General features: G+C 40.5%; 1 protein-coding gene across 2 annotated transcripts; it reads left to right on the top strand.

The window, feature by feature from the left end:
- The first annotated feature begins 717 nt into the window (after positions 1-717).
- On the top strand, positions 718-15106 carry f8 (coagulation factor VIII, procoagulant component). 2 transcript variants are annotated; one of them, XM_026143037.1, is made up of 27 exons: positions 718-946; positions 1279-1376; positions 1591-1713; positions 2956-3168; positions 3465-3647; positions 3842-3945; positions 4243-4363; positions 4457-4727; positions 4816-4981; positions 5093-5180; positions 5546-5763; positions 5871-6015; positions 6139-6348; positions 6684-7501; positions 7586-7728; positions 8027-8192; positions 8350-8589; positions 8706-8934; positions 9023-9205; positions 9424-9540; positions 9712-9783; positions 10024-10109; positions 10280-10435; positions 11425-11569; positions 11669-11817; positions 14136-14318; positions 14636-15106. In XM_026143037.1, exons 1-27 carry the CDS (start codon positions 774-776, stop codon positions 14789-14791), a joined length of 4956 nt encoding a protein of 1651 aa, XP_025998822.1. In that variant the 5' UTR covers positions 718-773; the 3' UTR covers positions 14792-15106. The 2 variants fall into 2 exon arrangements, with proteins under 2 accessions (XP_025998822.1, XP_025998817.1); XM_026143032.1 differs by having other exon boundaries at positions 719-946; positions 1276-1376.
- Positions 15107-22481: the final 7375 nt, after the last annotated feature.

A 22481-nucleotide genomic window follows, 5' to 3' on the forward strand; every position in this document is an offset into this window, starting at 1 on the left:
CTAAAGCCCTGAGCTCAACTCTGCCAAAGATTTGCAGACTATGCTTAAATTCAGGAAAGCAATGAGTTGGCATGAATTCTGCCGAAATGAGTGTTCAAATATCCAGCCAGAATTATGCCAAAAACTTCCAAAAGCATCAGTTAATGTGCGACTTACACTTTTAACCAAATGTCAGAGGCGGTGTGTGTCCGTCTGTGTACTTTCGACACTGTGTGGATTAGGAAAAATCCCCCAAAAAGTCAAACTTGTGCACCCGATTCTTGTGATTAACGAATCTGCAGTACAATCGTTCCAACCTTAAAGAAAACAAACAAAAAACTGTTTAAAGAAATCACGAAAAGCCCCAAAATACAATTGATGTCCATTATGAGTATATATGAACGTTTGTAAAACTGGGATATTTGGCTTGTGTTTCATAATTATTTATCAATAATGTTTCCAACATGGAAAACTGTTGCTGAATGTACGAGTGAGTGTGTGTATGAATAAAGCTCCTTAATTATAAGTATTTAAGAATGTGTGACTCGGGGTAACTTTCTGACTCTGGGCGCCACATGGTGTAGCAAAGTTAGATAAATCTCTTTCCTGGAACACTGTCATGTAATGTTACCACAGCAGAGCGCGCAATCTCACTCACACACTCCCCAGCCACCACAGATCCCCCGCGTGCTTGAACCTCTCAGTGACTTGGCCCCTCTCCGCCCTCCTCCCTTTAAATATCTCAGCCCACGGAAGGCGCACCAGAGCCGTGGCAGTGTTCGACCCGGGACGCCATGGAGCCGACAAGTGCGCACGCAGCGATGAGAGCGACACTCGCGCTTCTGCTGCCTCTCCTCTGCTCCTCCATCGAGCAAGCGCAGCAGCCAGGTGCTACTGTAAGAGAGTATTATATAGCAGCTGTAGAAATCGGCTGGGACTACGAGCCTCACCCAACAACTGAACAAAGGTAAACTCTTTCTTAAATATAAGTCTGATTTAGACAAATGAAATCACGAGCAGTCTGTTCGGTTGGTAAATAATTGTGATGATTATGTTTCCAAATGAAGAAGAAGACTTAGCTTCAGAAAAATCTGTGTCCAGTCAGTTAGGTTAGTTTTGCTCTTATGTTTTTAGCTTTTCTTTATGTAATTTTTTTGTTTTGTTTCTTTAAATTACTTTTGAATTACTAGAAGTAAATTAAATGCAGTTTTATTAAGGAAGAGCTAATAAGGATATTTTAAGTCAGTTTTCTCATAAGTTTCTCTTCATAATTTTATGCGTGTTTTTATCTTTAAGAAGGACATCCAAGGACATTCCGCAAAAATACATCAAAGCAATTTATAGGGAGTATACGGACTCTACATACACTGTTCCCAAGCCAAGACCAGCATGGACAGGTAAGTCTCCTTGTACATATTTTCAATAATCAATAAAAAAAAATCCATAAGTGCTTGTATCATACCACATTTTTTGAATGTTATATTAACATCCAAGGACAGTCAGACAATTTTTCTGAGTGGTTTGAAAAAAAAAAAAGAAACAAATTCAACTTTTTTTTGCCTGAATTGTTTGAATTCTTAAAAAAAAAAAAAAGATGTAATTTTCTTGCAGGGATTCAAGGCCCTGTGATCGTCACACAGGCTGGTGAAACGGTGGTGGTCCACTTCAAAAACCTAGCCTCTCAGCCCTACAGTATCAGCCCTGTGGGGATCACCTACTGGAAACAATCTGAAGGTTGGAGTAACAGAATGGAAAGAATTTGTCTTGCTTTCACTCATAAACTTACTCACAAGGTGAACCTTACTCAGTAGGATTCTGTTCTTCCTCACCAAGCAGCTAGCAAGAACTTGACTCAGCTTTCTGACTCATGTCTGTTTAAACATAACGTTCATTCACAAAAAAAGAAAAGCCCAGATCCTTGCTTTCCAGTACTACTTTGGCTGAGATCAACACTTTTCCGGTTTTGCTTGAGTCTGAAAATATGTTATCCGAATCAAAATGTACCCAAAAAAACTGCTTGTTAAGGCTTATTAATGGTTTGATCATGAAAACGGTTTCCTAAGTTATACAGAACTCAGGAAATAACAGTTGCCACCTCATTCCTTAGAAATTACCAAGAGAAACGGTTTTCATTATCTTGCGTGTGCAGATATTGCACTGCCTGTGAGAGCCAAACAGTCAGTCTTTAAACTTCTTTCATCTTCAACACTACCCAACCGTCAAGGATATAGCTGAATATCACTGACTTAAGAAGGTTCTTAGTGTTAATAACCCCCCTACAGATTAATGCTGCCATGGATCTAATGCAGTCAGTTTCTGTAAGCAGTTCATGTCTTACCACCAAAGGATAGATTCCTATAACTGCGCTTATCCTAATCTGAAAAGCAGCTTCTGCCATGTCCAGGAACGGGATTTGATGAAGCAGATCCAATCACTTCAGCGTCACCACAAGCCGCCACTCATCAACCACTCTATTAGCTACACCTCGCTAGTAATGGGTTAGAACCTCTTTGTGTCTTCAGAATTGGCTTCATTCAACATGTCACAGACTCAGTAAGGTGCTGGAAACATTCCTCAGAGATTTTAGTCCACATTGACTTGATAGCATCACACAGTTACTGCAGATTTGTCGGTGGCACATCCACGATGTGAATCTCCCGTTCCACCACATCCGCTCTATTGGATATTTGGTGACTTTGGAAGCATTTTGAGTACAGCAGACTCAATGTTGTGTCCAATGAACCAGTTGAGATTATTTGAGTTTTGTGACATGGTTCTGGCCCAAGACGAACTTTAGCACATCATCTTGACTACCTATCTACATGCCTAAATGATGCGCTGATTTACTGTCATGGGATTGGCTGATTAGAGTTTTAAGACAGAGTGGCTAGAGAGTGTATTTTCTGCTTTCAATTCTTTCTACTGCTTGAAGGGTACAGATGAGTCACAAAGTGATTACATGTGGTTTCTTTCCAGGAGCTGGGTATGATGACTCCACAGCAGGCCAGGAGAAGGAAGATGATGCCGTCTCTCCTGGAGGATACTATGAGTATGTGTGGGACATCAGCCCTAAAGACGGCCCCACCACCAGCGACCCCGATTGCCTCACCTACTCATACACATCACGAGTCGATACAGTCAGAGACCTTAACTCAGGACTCATTGGTGCTCTGCTTATCTGTAAAGCAAGTAAGAATGCTACTGATTCATCTTTCTGTTGGTATTTTCCATAAACACATACTATCAAAAATCAAAAACATAAAAAGAAAGAAATAAGGCCGTCTTAATCAGAGCATCATCTAGCTTTAACTACTCTGACTCTGTTATGTTTCAATTAGAGGTATAGTTATGATAGCACTGCATGGAGATAAAAGCAGTGGACTGGAAAGAGAATTTCAAAGAAGTGTAAGGAATTGTGGAAATGTACTCGATGGGATCCTTTTATCGCATCCTGCATCGTGTGAATTATGCCTGTCTTCCTTCAGGTGCCTTCACAGAAGACGAGGAGAGGAGATATCCGGCGTTCGTCCTTTTTTTTGCAGTGTTTGATGAGACCAAAAGCTGGTATGGAGAGGTTGGAGAGAGGGTGAGCAGAGAGAAGTTCAAAAGGAGCAACGGCAAGAAGGAATACCACACCATCAATGGCTTTGTTAACTCAACGTTACCTGGTAATCAAAGAGCCCGACTCAGAACAGAAATCACTTAACATTACAGCGAGAAAGTCATGCTGTAATGTTAATTGCCGCTAACACTGTGCGGGCACAGCTTATCAGTGGCTGCTTTGTATTTGGTCGTCACAGGAATTTGGTCGCATTTTATTCTGCCTTACCCACTCTCTCTGTTTCTGTGTTTTTGTGTGTAGGGTTGACAATGTGTCAGGGCCGAAATCCTGTGTTCTGGCATCTGATAGGCATGAGCACAGCTCCAGAAATCCACTCCATTCAGTTTCAGGATCATTCTTTGACGGTAATCTAATGTTTCATTCTGGAAGGGCAGGAACATGTATATGTAATAAGAATACACTTAGATTAAGGAATATGTGCTGCTTCCTTATTATTGCTTATTACTTTTCTATACAACACTACACTCAGTTTGGCTTCAGAAACAGTGCAACAGATATATAATAAAGCTCATTAAACCGTGTTTGTCACAGCAAAGCATTTTGGGATACGTGTTTTCTTTCTAAGAGTTAGGTGATGTTAGATTTTTAAACGCGATCTTAAATGTGCACTACACTGCCTTTGTTTGCTTTTTTTTCTTCAGATATTGAACCATCGTAAAGTCACCGTGGAGGTAACCCCCATGAGCTTTATCACCGCAGAAATGAGACCTCACACCATCGGCAGCTTTCTAATCAGCTGCAAAATACATGCTCACCGCCATGGTAAGAAAGACCAAGATTCCGGAACCAGAACATTTTATTCATTTTGTTGTTTTGCGAGTCTTTATTTTCATTGTGCACGTCTGCTTGCCCCAGATGGCATGAACGCATTGTTCACAGTGGAGAAAAAATGCCCCGAGGTCGTTACTCCTCCAGCGCCCAACCGGCGTCAAGTCAAACACGAGGAGGACTACAGCGACGAGAACTTCGACGATGGCGATTTGTTCAACGTGATCAACGTTAAACCAAAGAATACACAACTGCAAGTCAGAAGCCTCAGAGGACAGGAGTCCAAAACCTGGGTGCATTATATTGCTGCTGAAGAGGTCACCTGGAACTACGCTCCTCATCTCAAACCCTCTGACAGGTACTGAGAGGAATCATAGCAGAATAGCAGAAGAAAAACAGAGCGACACTTGTTTAACTCAATGTTTGTTTTCTCTTTGCTTCATCAGTGAGTTCCAGTCCAGATATTTGCCTTCAGCTTCACACCACCTCAGCTACCAGTATAAAAAGGTCGTGTATGTGGAATACACAGATGGATCTTTCACTCAGCGGAAAGACCCTGAGAGCCCACTCCTCGGCCCGATTCTGAAAGGAAAAGTCAATGATCAGTTCCATGTGAGTGAATAACATTTCAGAGTTTTGCATCCTTAAATTTAAGCAAAAACTATCAGAATCACACCAGACTGAGAGGTGAACCTACCTTTGAATGGCTTTAATATTTTGCAGATCACCTTTAAGAACCTGGCCAGTCGCCCTTTCAACATCTACCCCAACGGCCTTACCAAGATCTTTCCGCTGCAAAGATCCACAAATGGTAAGCTAAAGAGACAAAATGATTGTCTCTCAGTTTTGAGTGGTTTTGTCAGACATCGAAAAGTTAATTTTAGTCATTGCGAGGTAGCATTTTTAAGGTTTCTCACACTGTTTAAGGTAATTTCCCCACTTTTAATCTGTAAATATAATCCCTGCAGTAGCAGATTACTGATCCGAAAAGCACACAGATAAAGTCAAGAAATAAATGACAGTTTTAAACACAGCACCTTTAAAATTGACAAGTTAAACGTGACTGTTTTTGATTAGTCCCTGTCACCAAAAGGACAGACTCTAACATCTGATTGATTATCTTTATTAACGCCTAATGATTTCATTCACAAAGTCTTTTCAAATCTAACCAAACAGCTGCAGAGAGTGACCTGCACTCAATGGGTGTGCCCCCCAACAAGACGTTTGGCTACATTTGGAGGCTAACAACAGATGATGGGCCCTTGGAAGGAGACCCCACGTGTTTGACCCAGCTGTATCAAAGCACTGTCTCCCCAGAGAGGGACTTGGCCTCTGGGCTGGTGGGCACCCTGCTCATCTGCAAGTATGACGCCATCGATTTCAGAGGACGACTGGTTAGGAGAATGTTAATGTTTTCAAGCTGCAGCCACAACCGTTAATGTGCACTGACGTAACATTGCAGCTTGCTCTGTGTTTTGCTGAATCCTGTTTTTGCATGCAGTTGGGACCAGATAAGAAGTTCAGCTTGATATTCGCCATATTTGATGAGAACAGGAGTTGGTACTTTGATGAAAACATGCGGAAGTCCACTCAAAAGTCCTTCAACACCACGGAGCCCGACTTCTACAACTCAAATGTCATTTACAGTGAGTTACGTTTACTTCTTTTCGGTGGTTGTTACTGAAATGAAAGCCACTTTTGAACACAAAATATAAAATAATCATCAGAAGTTGAAAAATAAATCATTTGATTTGCTTAATTCCTTTCAGGTGTAAATGGCATCATGTTCAGCAGGCGTCAGTTTGTGATGTGTCAGACTGATGTGACCTTCTGGCACGTTGCCAGTGTGGGCACCCAGAGTGACTTCCTCTCCGTCTACTTCACTGGAAACATGTTTCAGTACCAAGGCCTCTACCAGTCTGTCCTCACCCTATTTCCCATGACTGCTATAACTCTTCCCATGGAGACGGAGCTTATTGGTAAGGTCATAGGCCAACATCTGCAGAGAGAGTCAGCTGTTGTAATTGCAGGAACAAATTCATTTGTTAAATATTGTTTGGTGGGTGGATTCAAACTTTAGGCAACTCTGGAGTCTTGGTTTTTTATTGTTGTGTGACTCTGGTACCCTATTTCCACCCCTAAGTGACACAGACACAGTAAAGACACTGTAATCAGGGATGTAACAATCTGGAGAGCGCTGCTTTTTTAACAATGCGTATCAAGGCAGTTATACAGGACACACAAAGGTTGTTTGGCTTGTGTGCAAAGTGGATGTTTTACTTTGTATCGCACACACACTTTTCCCCTCTTGTAGGTGAGTGGGAGATCAGTGCCTTTGACAGCAGCCTCAAGAACCGCGGGATGAGCATCCACTACACCGTTCGTCCCTGCGGGAATGGAGACAGGGATGACGATCTCTCTGACTATATTGATAAAATAGACTTCCTGCCAAGAGGTTTGAGACCTGAAAATCACACAGTGTTGGTTCGAGTGTGCAAGAAAGCCCGGGCTCAAAACAGTACTCAGTCACTTAACACCACTGCTCAAACTGAAGGAACTGGACCGAGATGCCGCCTGAGGAAAGTGAACATAGCATCGCTGAAAGGGGGGAAAGCTCCCTCTGAGAGTGAAATCCCACTGGATGTCTTGAAAGAATTAGACAGAGATGGAGAGAGGGCAGCTTCTGAGAATCAGACAGAGCATGGAGAAAGACAGAGACAGAGAAGGCAGGCAAACAGAAATGAGACAGATGAAGACATAAGCTCTGAAGATTTAATGGATGAAGAAATTACAATGGAGATTGTTGGAGAAGTTGTGGAAAACATGACTGACATCGATGCCAAGGCAAAAGCTGAGGAAAGCAGAGAAATGCAAAGCGAGAAGAATGACACAGTGGTAGAACTTGAAGAGAGCAACGAGATCATACTGGACCGGGAACCCCTGTTGAGCACCAAGGTCTCAGCTGCAGAGTTACAAAATTCAGCAGATATGGATAAAAACTTAGTACCGCAAAACCACATTCGCATCAAGCCAGAGCGACTCATACATGATCTGCCTGATGTGGAAGTCAACTACACTGCTGCAAACACAACGATTGATCTGTCCTTCGAGTATGATGACTACAGTTATGAGGTACCGGGATGTATGTCTCACGCACATTTGTAAAGGACATTAAATAGCACGAGTCTCACTACATAAATTCGAATTGTTTTTTAGGCGAATGACACATTAGATACAGTTGGTGCAGATTACATAAACGTGCGCTCTGGAGGAGTCAGACCTCGGCACTACTACATTGCTGCAGAGGAGATCATCTGGAACTACGGCATCAGAAAACCACAACAGGTCTTTGAAAACGGGTAAGAATTAAGTTTCCTTGCAGAAATTCTAGGAAACTGTCAAACATTTGTGGCACTATGCCTTTATTTTTCCTGTTGTTTTCTGGCCTTTTTGACTTCTTTCTCAAGTTTGTGTAATAAGAATAGGTCAGCTGAAGACTGAGAGAGGACAGGAAACTGTTTGAAAGCCCACCCAGTGTTTATGCAACCAACTTCCCCCATTAAAATGTGAAATCCTAATGTCACCTGAAAACCAAAAAAAATACATCTTTAATATAATTTGTGTAAACAGCAGTTTCGACTCAATCCCTCCTTTTAGTGAGATACGTCGAGGGATCAGGAAGTTCCTGCCAGATTATAAGAAGGTGGTGTTTCGAGCCTACAAGGATAAAGACTTCCTGCTACCTGAAGACAGAGGGGAGCTTCAGGAGCACTTGGGAATCATGGGACCTGTCATCACAACTGAGATTAATGATCTCCTTACTGTGAGTGCTACTGTACCCAAACCAAAGTAAAACAATGACTGTTTCCTCAAGACTCGGCAGATATCTAACTTGGTGCTGAAATATGGAAATAAATGTGAACAATGGTCATCAATTAATTAGTTAATTAAACCCATCTTCTCACTATGTCTAATCCCAGGTGACCTTTAAGAACAGCGCATCCAGACCGTTCTCCTTTCACCTTCACGGAGTCTATGACCGAAGCCAGGGGGCCAGCACTGCCCAAACAAGCTCCCCCTCTGCTCCGCCCGGGGTGCCAGGAGAGCCCGTTCCTCCTGGTGAAGCCCGAACTTATAACTGGAGAGTAACCAAGAAACAAGGACCGACTGACTCTGAATTTGACTGCAAGACTGGGGCCTATTACTCCACTGTGGACAAGGTCTGCAAAGTCTTCATTTGTACCCTGTTCCTATCTTAAGATAGGAACTAAAATGTCCAACATTAACACTATTCACCTGAGTAGGAGAAAATTCACAATTCTTTTTTATATTCTAGGAGAAGGACCTTCACTCAGGTCTGATCGGTCCACTTGTGATCTGTAAGCCTGGTACCCTCCGGCCCAATGAGAACACGCAGCCAGGCATCCAGGCGTTTTCCCTGCTCTTCCACACCTTTGATGAAACTAAAAGCTGGTACCTGGAGGAGAACCTGAAGCGACACTGTGCCCCACCTTGTCAAGTCAATGCTGAGGATCCCTGGTACCACACCAGCAATAAGTTTGCAGGTAAAGATTAACACATTGATTTCTGATGTAAAATCTGCCTGCCTAGGCTGTAATCACTCTAATAAGTAATGCCAATGTTTATCCTCAGCAATAAACGGCTATGTGGCAGAGACTCTTCCTGGTTTGCTGTTAGCCCAGTACCAGCGAGTCAGGTGGCACCTTTTGAACGTAGGAAGCGACACAGAGATCCATGCTGTGCACTTCCATGGTTTGCCTTTCACTATTCATGCTAAGCAGGAACACCGTATGGGCGTCTACAACCTCTTCCCTGGTAAATACATATGCATATTCATATACTTATTTTTCCACTCTCCCAGACTCTACTGCTCTTCATCATATGATGACACATGAACAGATGCTTCCACTGAAATAACAGATTTTCTTTTTTTACCAGTTGGGGTTAAACACGTTTTTGTTTGCTTTTCCTGCAATGAAACACACTTTTTTCATGTATTGCATTGCTCACCAATTTATTCCTCCCTCCTCTAGGTGTATTTGGCACGGTGGAGATGAGACCACCCACGGTCGGCACTTGGCTGGTGGAATGCACTATTGGAGATTATCAGCTGGCTGGCATGAGGGCTAAACTACTGGTCTATGACCCAAGTACGTGCAATGTACTCTGACCAAGTAATGCTGCTGTAAATAGTATTGACTGAGTTTTTAGGTGAAGGATGGTACTAGCAGAACATGCTAAAAATTGTATAATATATGGGTAATTTTTGTGTGCATGTGGAAACTTGTAATGCATGGAATTTTTTTGGTTTTGCTATGCAGAATGTGTTTTGCCGCTGGGGATGAAATCAGGGAAGATTGAAGATTCCCAGATCACAGCATCAGATCACATAGGTAAGACAGCAGGAGAAGGGGAAGAGTTATTATTATATTTATTTATTTTAGTCCAATTCAGCAGGGAAACACACCAAGAAGGCTCTTAATCCCTCTTAGTGTGCGCAGAGGAGATGAAGGGCTTAACATACAAATGAAAAGAACTCACTCTGGTGGCCACCAGGAAACTTTATGAGATCTGAAAGCCCGGAAATTACCCACAGCGAGATGGATTATAACTGTGTTTTCACGTGTGTCTAGATTACTGGGAACCAGCGCTGGCGAGGCTGGACCAGTCAGGTTATATCAATGCCTGGATGGGCAAAAACAAGCAATCATGGATACAGGTTAGATGTGCAGCTTTCTTTGTTTCTGCTCTATTTCCTTCACTTACGTAAAGTCATGATGTTCTGAACTGATCTAAAAAATGATGTCAAAATCAGTTTAATCAATCAGTTATCTCATATAAACCAAAAATAGGGCACAGGAAAATATAATGCAATGTCTGTGTTTTTAGGTTGATCTGCAAAGACCCACCCTCATGCATGGTGTGCAGACACAGGGAGTGAGGTCAAGGCTGAGAGAGCACTACATCACATACTTCACTGTCTCCTACAGCCTGGACCAGGAGACTTGGACTAATTACAGAGGAAACGAGACCAGCAACATCAATGTATGTCCACATGCTGAATATCTGTTACAGTAAGGGTTGAAATTGCCCTGTGATATTTAATTCCACAGTTTCTGAATATGAGGCTTGAAGTAAGTAAATTTTACTTCAAATAAGCCAGGCGTCCTGACTGTCATTGCACCACACAAACATGACAATAAGATTATAAAAAGACTCAGAGCAATCCAGTTATAAAGGGAACTTGTAGCTTTTTTAAATGACAAATAAGGCCAGTTACGATAAACATGTCTAGATTTTAAAAACAAAATCTAAATATAAGATTATTACACTGGACAGCAGCTGCAGTTTTGTGGCATGCACCACTAAAATGTTAACCCTTCTGGAAATTAGTACTGCAGCTTTGAAAAGTCCAAAACTAGAAACCACACATGTCATTTGCAAACCCCACATCGCCAGAAAAAAGAGAGCACATGACCACTTTTATATTTTTATTGAAGTTCCAGATATGGCATGATGTCATTTAATGTGTGCTGGTTTGAAATTGTGTGTTATGGAACATTTCACAGGGCAAAAGCAGCTCTGCTATCTGTTTCCTGTTTCATGTTTGGAGGAAGACAAACCGCTTCCTCCATTATTCCTTTCTACTGAATCCAAAAGTTAAAGTGAAGAGTAGAAGCTCAAGCGAAAAGTGAAACTTGCTGCTGTGAAGCTGTTACTTAATATTTGATTGAGTCGACGGCTAAAATTATTTCCAATTCCTCATAGTTGCTTCTATTTTGCGTCAAAGCACCACAGAAATGAAAAGCCAAGGATAAATAGTAGATGAACTAAAAAGGAGGCTTTATTAAATTGTTTCATTCTTAAATAAATGCTGTAAGACACCAAATACTTGGTTACTCATCTCAAGCAAATTTCAAGTCTGGAAAAGAAAGAAAAGTATGGAGAATGTGCGGCAGTTGTTTCAGTGCTGGGTTGTTCTGCTAAAACATGCCGTCCTGCCAAGTGTGATCTAAAAAGTGGTTCTGTTGTAGATCTTTCATGGCAACCTGGACAGCTCCAAAGTAAAAGAGAACCTCTTCTCCCCGCCATTCGTGGCACGTTACATCAGGATCCACCCTTACCGCGTTGTGCAGAGGCCCGCTCTCCGGCTGGAGCTGCTGGGCTGTGATCTCAACAGTGAGTTGTACCAAAAATAACAAGAATGATCTCAATGTAGTTCTGTATAGACTGTGAAAGTGCTTACATCATATCTGTGGGATATATGTGCGTTGCCAGGCTGCTCTCTCCCTCTCGGACTCCAGAGGAAGAGTATTCCTGATGGCAGCTTCAGCGCTTCCTCATCTCACTCCTCGTTTCTCCGTACCTGGAAACCAAGTCTCGCTCGCCTCCACCAGGAGGGCGGCGCCAACGCCTGGAGGCCAATGGTGAACATGCACACACATAATTACACATATGCAAAATTTGTAGAAAACTGTACACTGACTTATTTTTAATAAACATAAAGAATAAGAACAAGTGGCGGCTTTCAGGGAAGTTACTCTGGCCTTCATTTAGCATTTCAGAACTACACATGAGGAGAAAAGGATATTGATTATGTTACAGTTAGTGGAGCGGAGACCATTTACAGTGTGTCTGACGTGCAGTTCACACAAACCATAAGTTCTGTTTAACTCTGATGTCTGGGAAAAAATATGTCTGCCCACTGAGGATACCATAAAGCAGACAGTTTGTTTTATATCTCATTTAATCTTGGAATACAAATGAAATATTAAAAAATGTTTTACTCTAAGCAGCAAAAATATTAACAGATCAGCTTTGCAAGCACCATCAGTGCCTCAGCTATACTGTTCAAGAAGCTTCACCACTGAGAGAGCAGTAATTTGCATAATGACATTTATTAAGCTTTCAATCTTCTGTCTGAAGTTATCATTTTCACACTTCGCAGCACTGAACTTGAGAGGTGTGATTTGTCCTTGTGGAAAACTCTTGAGCTGCTTATTAAAGGTCACACACATCAGTTGGGACTGAGGTCAACCACTGCGCGCTACCTTTTACCTAGAACAGTCTTTTTAAAAGGTTTCAAGGATCTGATCGAATTAGATAATATTTTCCTTTTTTTAACATCCTGATTGGCTCCGCTAGTACCTGAAGTGAGTGCTAAGGTTAGACTAAACAGGAATACTGCAAATATGTCACAGGATACTGAAAAAAAAACACATTTTCTTTGCTTTTCTTTGTAAGCATGAGAGATCTGATTTTTAGACTGGGTTTTAATATAAAGAGCACAGAGTTTCAAGTTCTGTTTAGACTTCTGATGCCAACCGTTTCCCTGCAGTAAACAGCTAAAAATGTTTCCTGAATGACGAATGGAGGATTTAAAGTACATAAAAAAGTCTTCACAATAAGCACTCGTGTAGGTCTGGCCATGCACAGCAAAGTCATGTCAGTGGAAAATGATGCATCGCATTGCCAAAAGCATTTTCTTAGTTTATGAGTTTCCTCCTTCCTGGTAATACGGGAGAGGAAGCAGTGTGGTATTCATTTTGGCCATCTCTACATCTCTTTGCTTTCTTTGCTTTATCTGCTTCATTCAGAAACATGTATCCATTTCTTTTAGTCATAAAAGTTTTTTTTTTACTAATTTAATTTATTAATTTTTGCACATAATATCACAAATGTAGATAGATAGATAGATAGATAGATAGATAGATAGATAGATAGATAGATAGATAGATAGATAGATAGATAGATAGATAGATAGATAGATAGATAGATAGATAGATAGTGTATTTTTGATTTAAGTGGTTGAGCATAGCGGTGGATTAAATGTTGCAAAAACAAAAATTCAGTTAGATTTTTTAAGCCCTGGTTTCAATCCGGGCTTCTATATATTGTATGTTGCCTGGACGTATTGATCCTGTCAACATGCTTTTTTTCTGTTGGGTATCTGTCAATTAAATTACACACCACAATATTGAGTTTCTGCAGCCCAAGAGGTCAAGCTGTTTGTCCAGTAACTAGAAGGTCAGTGGATCAATCCACAGTCCGTGTAAGAACTCAACGTAAATTCAAAAGGTCAAAGTCTTTACTGAATATTCAGGCAGCCGTACACAGTATGGACAGAAGCATTAGGTTGCACCTCTTCATCTTTGAATTCAGGTGTTTTCAGTCCCATTGCTACAGAATTGAAGAGGTGTGGTGCTGTAACAATGCACCAACATTAAGTCATTTGGTGAAATCTCTTTTTCTGCATATTACACCATCATCCGTGCTATTGCAAAGTGGAAGTGTTTTGAAACCACTTCAGCTCAACAACAAAGTGGCAGATCAGATTTAGTTGCACAGTTGCCAACAATCTGTTGACTCATTAAATGCAGAGACTGGTGTCTCAGCCAAAGAAGACAAACTGAAATAACAAGACATGTGAGTCTTTCAAAACAAAACAAGAAGCAGAACAAGTAAACAGGCCAGGTTAACTGACTTTCAGAGTGTTTTGTAGGCCAGGGGACGCTGCTAATTAATTAATTAATTAATTAATTAGCAGCTCCCCCATCTTCCAAGAAAAATACATTAAAATGATGGGTGACTCAAGATTTATGTATTTCCTAAATGTATCCACCTTTTTCTTCCGAACATAGACATTTATAATAATTTCCTAAATTTCACAATGTACTTGCACTTAATCATTTTTCTCTCTCTTTTATATCTAACCATGTTTCCTCATGTATCTCTCTTACCTCAGAACAACAACCCCCACGAGTGGCTGCAGGTTGACTTGGAGAAAGTCAGACGCATCACAGGAGTCATCACCCAAGGAGCACGATCACTGATGACCCAAATGATGGTGACGGAGTTCTCAGTCACCAGCAGTCTTGATGGGCACTCCTGGAGCAGCGTGTTAGACGAGAGAGCCCGGAGAGAAAAGGTAGGCTTAGTGTTTAGTTTTGCAGTAAAATGAGGCCTCTGTCAGTCTGGGATGGGCTCCAGCTTCCTCTATGACTTCACCTACATAAAACAGTCCATAAAACTACAATGACTAACATGCTTACTGCTTCTTTAATTTATTTCTTCAGGGAGGTTACCAAAATGTGTTGGCATTTAAAGCATTTTGATGTTTTAGTGGCATAAAATGCTCTGGGTGCCGGCATGCACAACCAGGTGCAGATATGTGTCCGATTCTGCATGAATCTGTCAAACTGTTTACTTACCGCTTCTCTTCTTTCTTCCTCTGTTCATCCAAAGATCTTCAAAGGAAATGACGACCCTGACGAAGAAGCCATCAATGTTTTTGAGCCTCCGCTGTTTGCCCGCTACATCCGAATCCACCCACGGGGTTGGATCAAAGACATCGCTCTGCGTCTGGAGGTGCTGGGCTGTGACACACAGCAGGGCGTCTGAGACCACTGGACAAACGCAACCAGCAGCACAAAGCAGCGTTTAAGAAGTAGAAAAGCCCTCGTTAAGTTATATATAAATTGTATTAAGCTATTTTTCCTGTGGCTGCAATCTGTGAACAATTACTGATCAGAAGAAATTAGAGCTGAAAACTCTGAGAATTACCACTTCAGCATATGGCTGCAATAACTACAGAGAAAACCTTTTGAATGTAATCGTGTGTAAATATTTCTGACTCAGATGGATATATACTGTTTGGCTGTTTTATATCATTGGAAAAGTTTGTATTTTTGTGCTTTACATTTGAATAAACTATGAACTTACTAGTTAGTGGTGCTTTTTTCATGATACTAAAAATATGTGTAATATATTACATAACATATTTTTGCTGACAGACATAAAACATTTGAATTCTTATGGCTGCTTTCCAAAACTGTTAACTAGTCCAAAGTTGAACATGCTTAGAGCTAAACTGAGTGTTTTCTGACTCACTTTTTTGCGTTCTGATCTCCAATTACTTTTCCTGCTTTTGCTTTCTTCATTCTTTCCAGCTCATTATCCATGCTCTTTCTTCATTTCATCTGTCTTAAGTCCAAAATGTTCCCAAACTGTTATTTTGGCTTATCCGCCTCCACCAGGCCCTCCTGGCAGAAACAATGAACCCTTCAGGTCCAGCATTGTTCTGTTACAAGTTAAAATATGCACTCCCGTTCAGCAGAGGAAAAACAAGTCTGTTCACACACAATGATAGAACGACCAGGTCCAAGGACTGTCAAACCAATGCTAAGATCAACAAGGTGTGTGCATGCCTGTATCTGTTGGTTTTGCGTGTGTGGTGGCAACATGAAAACAGGGAATTCACCCTGTTTGTAGGTCCACAACCTTTATCACCTCATTATCAGCCAGGAAGTTTCCAGGCAGGGGGTCTGTGTTTTGTTTGGAGGGCAGAGTAACACTGGACAGGAGATGAACTGGCAGAGAATTGGCTGTAGCACAATATGCCTGACTATCACATCTCTCTGAAAACAATAACAAATTGTCTATAATCTCAAAAACAGACCTGCACAGAACAGCACCTGCATTGATCTCGCGCTAACCAATCCGCACACATAATCTCAGAGGAAAGGAGAGGCCATGGCCTGCTGCTCAACTTCTAGTACTGAGTTTAGTGTGTGAAAGAAGCAACAGCAACAAATACAGGCCAGTCACATACAGCAAAGTGGACACAGGTGGAGCTTAAATGGCTAAACATGAGTTTAGGTTTATTTTCCAGCTTTTGGTTTCAGTTTGTTCTTTGTAATCATTCAAATGTTGACGCAATACAGAAAAACCCACAACTGAAACTATACATTTAATGGGTTTTTTTTCAAGTCCTTGCTTCACATCACCAAAAGTCCAAAAAGTTTTCATGTTGAAGTAAAAATTTGATTAAAGAGACCAAGTCTAACTGTGTGAGTTTTGAAGTGCACCTCATTTCTTTAAACTTTGCTAACAATTTCCTCAATTCTTGAAAGCTTGAAAGTCAATTTCTGGTATCTTCTTTGGTTGTTGACTGACTTTTATTCCATTTTTTGTCATGATGATCCCACACTGCTTCCATAATGTTGATGTTTGCGTCTTGGGAAGGCCAATCCATGACTGATCCTGTTCCTTGTTATGTGTTTTTGTCTTATCCAGGTATGCTTTTACTGCACTGCCAGTGTGTTTGGGATCATTGTCATGTTGAAAACTAAAACCACAGCCCCTCCTCTGTGTTTTACAGATTGCTGTAGACACTCACAGTTGCACCTCATGTCCTCATTAAAATTAAAAATTTCTAATTTGGATCCATAGACTCCACGTTTCCTCCCTCCCTTCTTGACAGCCATCCTTCTATCCTTGTGCCTCCTTCTGATGAGGCTTCAGTCAACAGTAGACAGATGAAGTGAAGGACGGATCTCTCAGGTCAGGTTTTTGCTGATTTTTTTTTTCCTATTTCTGCTGCTTTAGGCACTTCTTTTTGCCCACTTTCCTCAAATTCTTTAAGAAAAAGCTTCACACCTTATGCAGAAAAGTTTTCAGCTAACAGCTGTTAACTCACTGTTGTTGCCAAAAAAAACCTTCTGGTTCCTCAAAGCTAATCACAAAAATGTTGCTGTGAGTTATTTCATGAAGAAATTATTTTAGGAAGGAAAATTTAGCAAGATAATGCGGAGGTGGGGAATATTTATTTCTTGTCATGACGCTATTATTTCACAAATAGCTGTCATCATTCCTGGAAAAAGACGTTGATTGCGATGACTTTTTCAAATAGTTTTTGGCTGATTTGAGTGTCAAAAAGCTAATTTTATGTAGTACAGTCTAATTAAAAGAAAGCAGGTATCTTTTAAAGTGGATACAGTATGACAGCGTAATCTAGATGGGCAACTAAAGCTACAAAGCAGATCAAAAATATATTTAATTAACGAAAAAGAAGGAAAGAAACGTAGAAATATCAAATAATCATAAAAATAACAGCACAAAATCAAAGTATTGAACATCCATGTTTGTTAAAGCTCAAACGTATTTAAATGTAAGAAGACATTTCTGTTGCTCAGCTGGTAAGGGGTGAGAAACAGGACACATAGATGTCATCAGTGCAGTGGGTTTTTGAGGTTAATGTGCAACAACACACAGCTGGCCTCGACGGCCCTTCGGTTTCCTCTTTTTTCTTCTTCTTTAAGTTTGCATCATACCAGAAAACAAAATGAAACTAAAAAGTTGGTAAATTTCAGAAAATTATAGCTTACCTTATTTTAATGTGAGTCATGACACACTCATAGAAGGTTTTCTGAGAAACAGGTATTTCCTTTTGTCCATAAAATGTTTTTTAGACTGCTGTGATCACCTCCGTCCACCCTGAATTGAATAAGTGGAAGATAATGAATGGATGGATTTTTAGACAGTGACATATCAGGCTGAGCTGATTTTAAACATCTCGAACCCATTTGCTTCGAAACTGTATTTTAACCAAACTGATTACTGATTCTGATTTCAAAGCGTCAGATGCCACACAGACAGTAATCTGATTAAGAATTTCCAAATATGACCAATGAGTGATCAGAATTTTCAGATTTTCTCAAACATTTATAAATGTGAACCTCAGTGAGCAATTGTCACACTTCTTGTTGTGACAACAGTGTAAAGGAATCTGTTTCTCGGGGCTTTTACAAACCAGCAGGAAGGAAAACAAAGTGACACAACTGAAGAAAAGACCACAGTTTTATCACCCTCACTGACATCACTTCTTACCTTGGCCTAAGGACCCTGAGAACCGACATATAGATTAGGGGGAAAAAAACCACACAAAAACAGAAGTACCTGTCTATACTTTTTTTCCCACCATCTTCTCTTTCTTCTTGCAAAATTGAACAAGAATAATTCTTTTTTTCACATTGTTTTCTCATATTAAGCAAGAGACTACTATAAGCAATAACCACTATACAATGTATTTGTGTAATATACACCAATATTGGGGACTGTAACTGTCAAATCGAATTCAAACCAGTGAAACAGCTCTTCGTAAATTGTGCTTCTATCAAGCACCTCCTGTTTTTTAACATGAAACATGTCACAGGAACCGTCAAATTTTTGAAGAAGATGCTGCACTGCTTTGCAGTAGATTGCACAATAGTTCCTAATAAAGCGACCAGATGGTCAGATTAACAATAATAATCTTCAAACTCTATTTTTAATACCGTTTAGAAAATCTGCCAATGCCTCCAAAGTTCAATGTAATGATTACTCACTGCCTATAGGCATTGTTCAAAGAGGAGCTGCTGAATGGACTTACTCGGGGGCTTTGCTTCCAAATAAACTGCAGGGTTTTCAGTTACCATGGTGATGAATAAACAGTTCTTTGCAACAGTAGGTCTTGACCATATTAAGAACCATCCCACATGTGCAGCATGGATCATTTGCCGATTTTCCATTGTGACAACACCCTATTACCCTGAAAAACTTTGAGATTACAAATATTTCACAAGCACAGAATCATCTCAACATCGGTTTTTCTACATAATCGTGTGTCTGTTTAAACATGCACATTTCAACGAAAATGGATTAAATGTTGTGGGGTTTTACCATTTTTTTTAATCAGCTTTACAGACTTTTGTAAATACCATGGCCTGCATCTAAGTTAAGTAAGTAATATATTAATATTAGTTATCTGTAAACAGTAAAATAATAGAAATGTCTGTTGTTTCTGTAACCACTTTTTCAGCATTAACTACAAAAATATCTGGTTTTATCATGTGTAATCAATACAGAGAGAGAGAGAGAAAGATCATATAATGTGTTTCATATCTCATTGAATATTCCTCTTGCTGCACTAGCACACATATAGTATAGACATGATTTATCTGTCTCCTGTCCTCATTTGTTTTTGCTACTTTCAGACATCATCAGATTGTAATGAGGTGACAGTTCTGGTATAAAACTGCTTGTTTGTGGAAGTTACTATCTACATGTTAACATCATTGCTTTGACTTATTTAAATCTCTAAACCTTTAGATTTAAATGTGTTCTTTAGTCAGATTCTGCTCATGTTTAAACATTTGTGTGCATTCACAACACGTCACAAATATCTGCGTTTTTAAATGATTTTTAGAAATCATGTAAACCCTTAGGTGACTCAAGAACATGCACCGTTGTCTAAAGGCTGGCTCATAGACTTGCAAACAAATCTAAACTTGAAAATCAGTGACTCGTAGGGTTACAGGAGTCATATTTTTTGAAAGAAAAAAGACTCAAGTGCATGCCCACTAAATATTGTAGGAGACAGAGAATAAAACCAACCAGCATAAATATTAAACTACATTTAATTAATTATCATATAATTATTAAAATAAGTACATTTATTTGCAGTAACTCAATCTTTACTATTTACTTTACTACTTTCAATATAAGACATGAGGACAGGGACCCCTGCTGGACAATTTGGAGTGTTACAGTGGGGCAAAAAAGTATTTAGTCAGCCACCGATTGTGCAAGTTCCCCCACTTAAAATGATGACAGAGGTCAGTAATTTGCACCAGAGGTACACTTCAACTGTGAGAGACAGAATGTGAAAAAAAAATCCATGAATTCACATGGTAGGATTTGTAAAGAATTTATTTGTAAATCAGGGTGGAAAATAAGTATTTGGTCACCTCAAACAAGGAAAATCTCTGGCTCTCACAGACCTGTAACGTCTTCTGTAAGAAGCTTTTCTGTCCCCCACTGTATGAATGGCACCTGTTTGAACTCATCATCTGTATAAAAGACACCTGTCCACAGCCTCAAACAGTCAGACTCCAAACTCCGCCATGGCCAAGACCAAAGAGCTTTCCAAGGACACCAGGAAAAGTATTGTAGACCTGCACCAGACTGGGAAGAGTGAATCTACAATAGGCAAGCAGCTTGGTGTGAAAAAATCAACTGTGGGAGCAATCATCAGAAAATGGAAGACATACAAGACCACTGATAATCTCCCTCGATCTGGGGCTCCATGCAAGATCTCATCCCGTGGGGTCAAAATGATCATGAGAACGGTGAGCAAAGATCCCAGAACCACACGGGGGGACCTGGTGAATGACCTGCAGAGAGCTGGGACCAAAGTAACAAAGGTCACCATCAGTAACACACTACAACGGCAGGGAATCAAATCCCGCAGTGCCAGACGTGTTCCGCTGCTGAAGCCAGTGCATGTCCAGGCCCGTCTGAAGTTTGCCAGAGAGCACATGGATGATACAGCAGAGGATTGGGAGAATGTCATGTGGTCAGATGAAATCAAAGTAGAACTTTTTGGTATAAACTCAACTCGTCGTGTTTGGAGGAAGAAGAATACTGAGTTGCATCCCAAGAACACCATACCTGCTGTGAAGCATGGGGGTGGAAACATCATGCTATGGGGCTGTTTTCCTGCCAAGGGGACAGGACGACTGATCCGTGTTAAGGACAGAATGAATGGGGCCATGTATCGTGAGATTTTGAGCCAAAACCTCCTTCCATCAGTGAGAACTTTGAAGATGAAACGAGGCTGGGTCTTCCAACATGACAATGATCCAAAACACACCGCCCGGGCAACAAAGGAGTGGCTCCGTAAGAAGCATTTGAAAGTCCTGGAGTGGCCTAGCCAGTCTCCAGACCTCAACCCCATAGAAAATCTGTGGCGGGAGTTGAAAGTCCGTGTTGCTCGGCGACAGCCCCAAAACATCACTGCTCTCGAGAAGATCTGCATGGAGGTATGGGCCAAAATACCAGCTGCTGTGTGTGCAAACCTGGTAAAGACCTATAGTAAACGTTTGACCTCTGTTATTGCTAACAAAGGTTATGTTACAAAGTATTGAGTTGTATTTTTGTTATTGACCAAATACTCATTTTCCACCCTGATTTACGAATAAATTCTTTACAAATCCTACCATGTGGATTCATGGATTTTTTTTTTCACATTCTGTCTCTCACAGTTGAAGTGTACCTCTGGTGCAAATTACTGACCTCTGTCATCATTTTAAGTGGGGGAACTTGCACAATCGGTGGCTGACTAAATACTTTTTTGCCCCACTGTACACTGGTGTTTGCTTTAGGAAAAAAAGGTTTAGTATAGAAGTTTGTTTCAGCTGCTGAAGGGGGGCGTGGGGAGTTATTATCTCAATAAAAAAAATAAATTGACATTTATAGTTAACTTGACGTTTTGAGATAACAAATATTAAAAAAAAAAAAAAAGTAAAAACTTTAGTGACGGTAACTATTTTGTCAAAAACAAGCAGTCAAAACAATCTTCTGTAGTTTTCACTATATGGAAAGATCTACTGTTAAAACATTTTTCTAAGGCACTTCCTTAAAGTACCTTCAAGGCAGATCATTTGCTGTGCCAACACTATTGTGGTAAGATAGAAGCCAGTACTGTTCCAACAGGTAATACCAGTCACTAACTGCAAATCTATCTAGAGGATTATATGAAAACAATTCTTAAAGGAAAATCGTTCTGTTTTCTTCTAGAGGGGTCAACATGTAGGAATGAGTCAAAGGGTTTAATGATTTTTGTGTTTTGGAAGAACAATGAATATCACTGGTAAGCAGCATCAGCAGAAATCAAATTCAGGCCAATTTCTTTAGCAGGTTTACCAAACCGCTCTTAGTACAGTGTCTCTCCTTTCTCCATGGCTAGGACTAGTTCAAGTAAATTTACTAAAAAACAAGGTTGTGACTTCTTGTCTCATTCTATAAGGTTGATTTCCAGTAAGTAAAAAGATCAGTAGTGAGGTAGTAAGTAGTAAGTAGTGAGGCTGGTAGGGCAAGAGTTGCTCAGGCAGGTTAGTAAAGAGTTCTTTACAGCAGGTACTCAAACAGGAAGTAGGATACAGGTAAGTACAAGAATAATGACTCCAAACACACAGGTGAGCAAATAAGTAAAAAGTGGCCTGAGGTATACTACCACTACCATAACAGTCGCACAATGAGTGATGGTGTACTCTGGGTTTAAATACTGCATGGACGGGGCATCTGAAAAACGTTAAGGAGAGAACTGTTCTGAGCATACTGCAGCATGTTCAGGGCTTTGATAGACTGGCCAACCAGGAGGTAATCTGGGTGGGAAGTGATCAAAGCATTAATGAGGGTTTCAGCTGTGTTCTGCAGATTTTGAGAAGGATTTAATATAGAATGAGAATTTGAGGGTGGAGTTCAGCGTCAA

This window comes from Astatotilapia calliptera, chromosome 2 (assembly GCF_900246225.1).
Source record: "Astatotilapia calliptera chromosome 2, fAstCal1.2, whole genome shotgun sequence".
Classification (NCBI taxonomy): Eukaryota; Metazoa; Chordata; class Actinopteri; order Cichliformes; family Cichlidae; genus Astatotilapia; species Astatotilapia calliptera.

What these genes read in the sequence shown, in the direction of transcription:
- f8 (XM_026143032.1), top strand. Translation starts at nt 774, where the DNA reads ATGGAGCCGACAAGTGCGCACGCAGCGATGAGAGCGACACTCGCGCTT. An exon ending in ACTACTGGTCTATGACCCAA is followed by an intron (nt 9,541 to 9,711) that starts GTACGTGCAATG and finishes TTTGCTATGCAG; the next exon opens with AATGTGTTTTGCCGCTGGGG. An exon ending in ACGAGACCAGCAACATCAAT is followed by an intron (nt 10,436 to 11,424) that starts GTATGTCCACAT and finishes GTTCTGTTGTAG; the next exon opens with ATCTTTCATGGCAACCTGGA.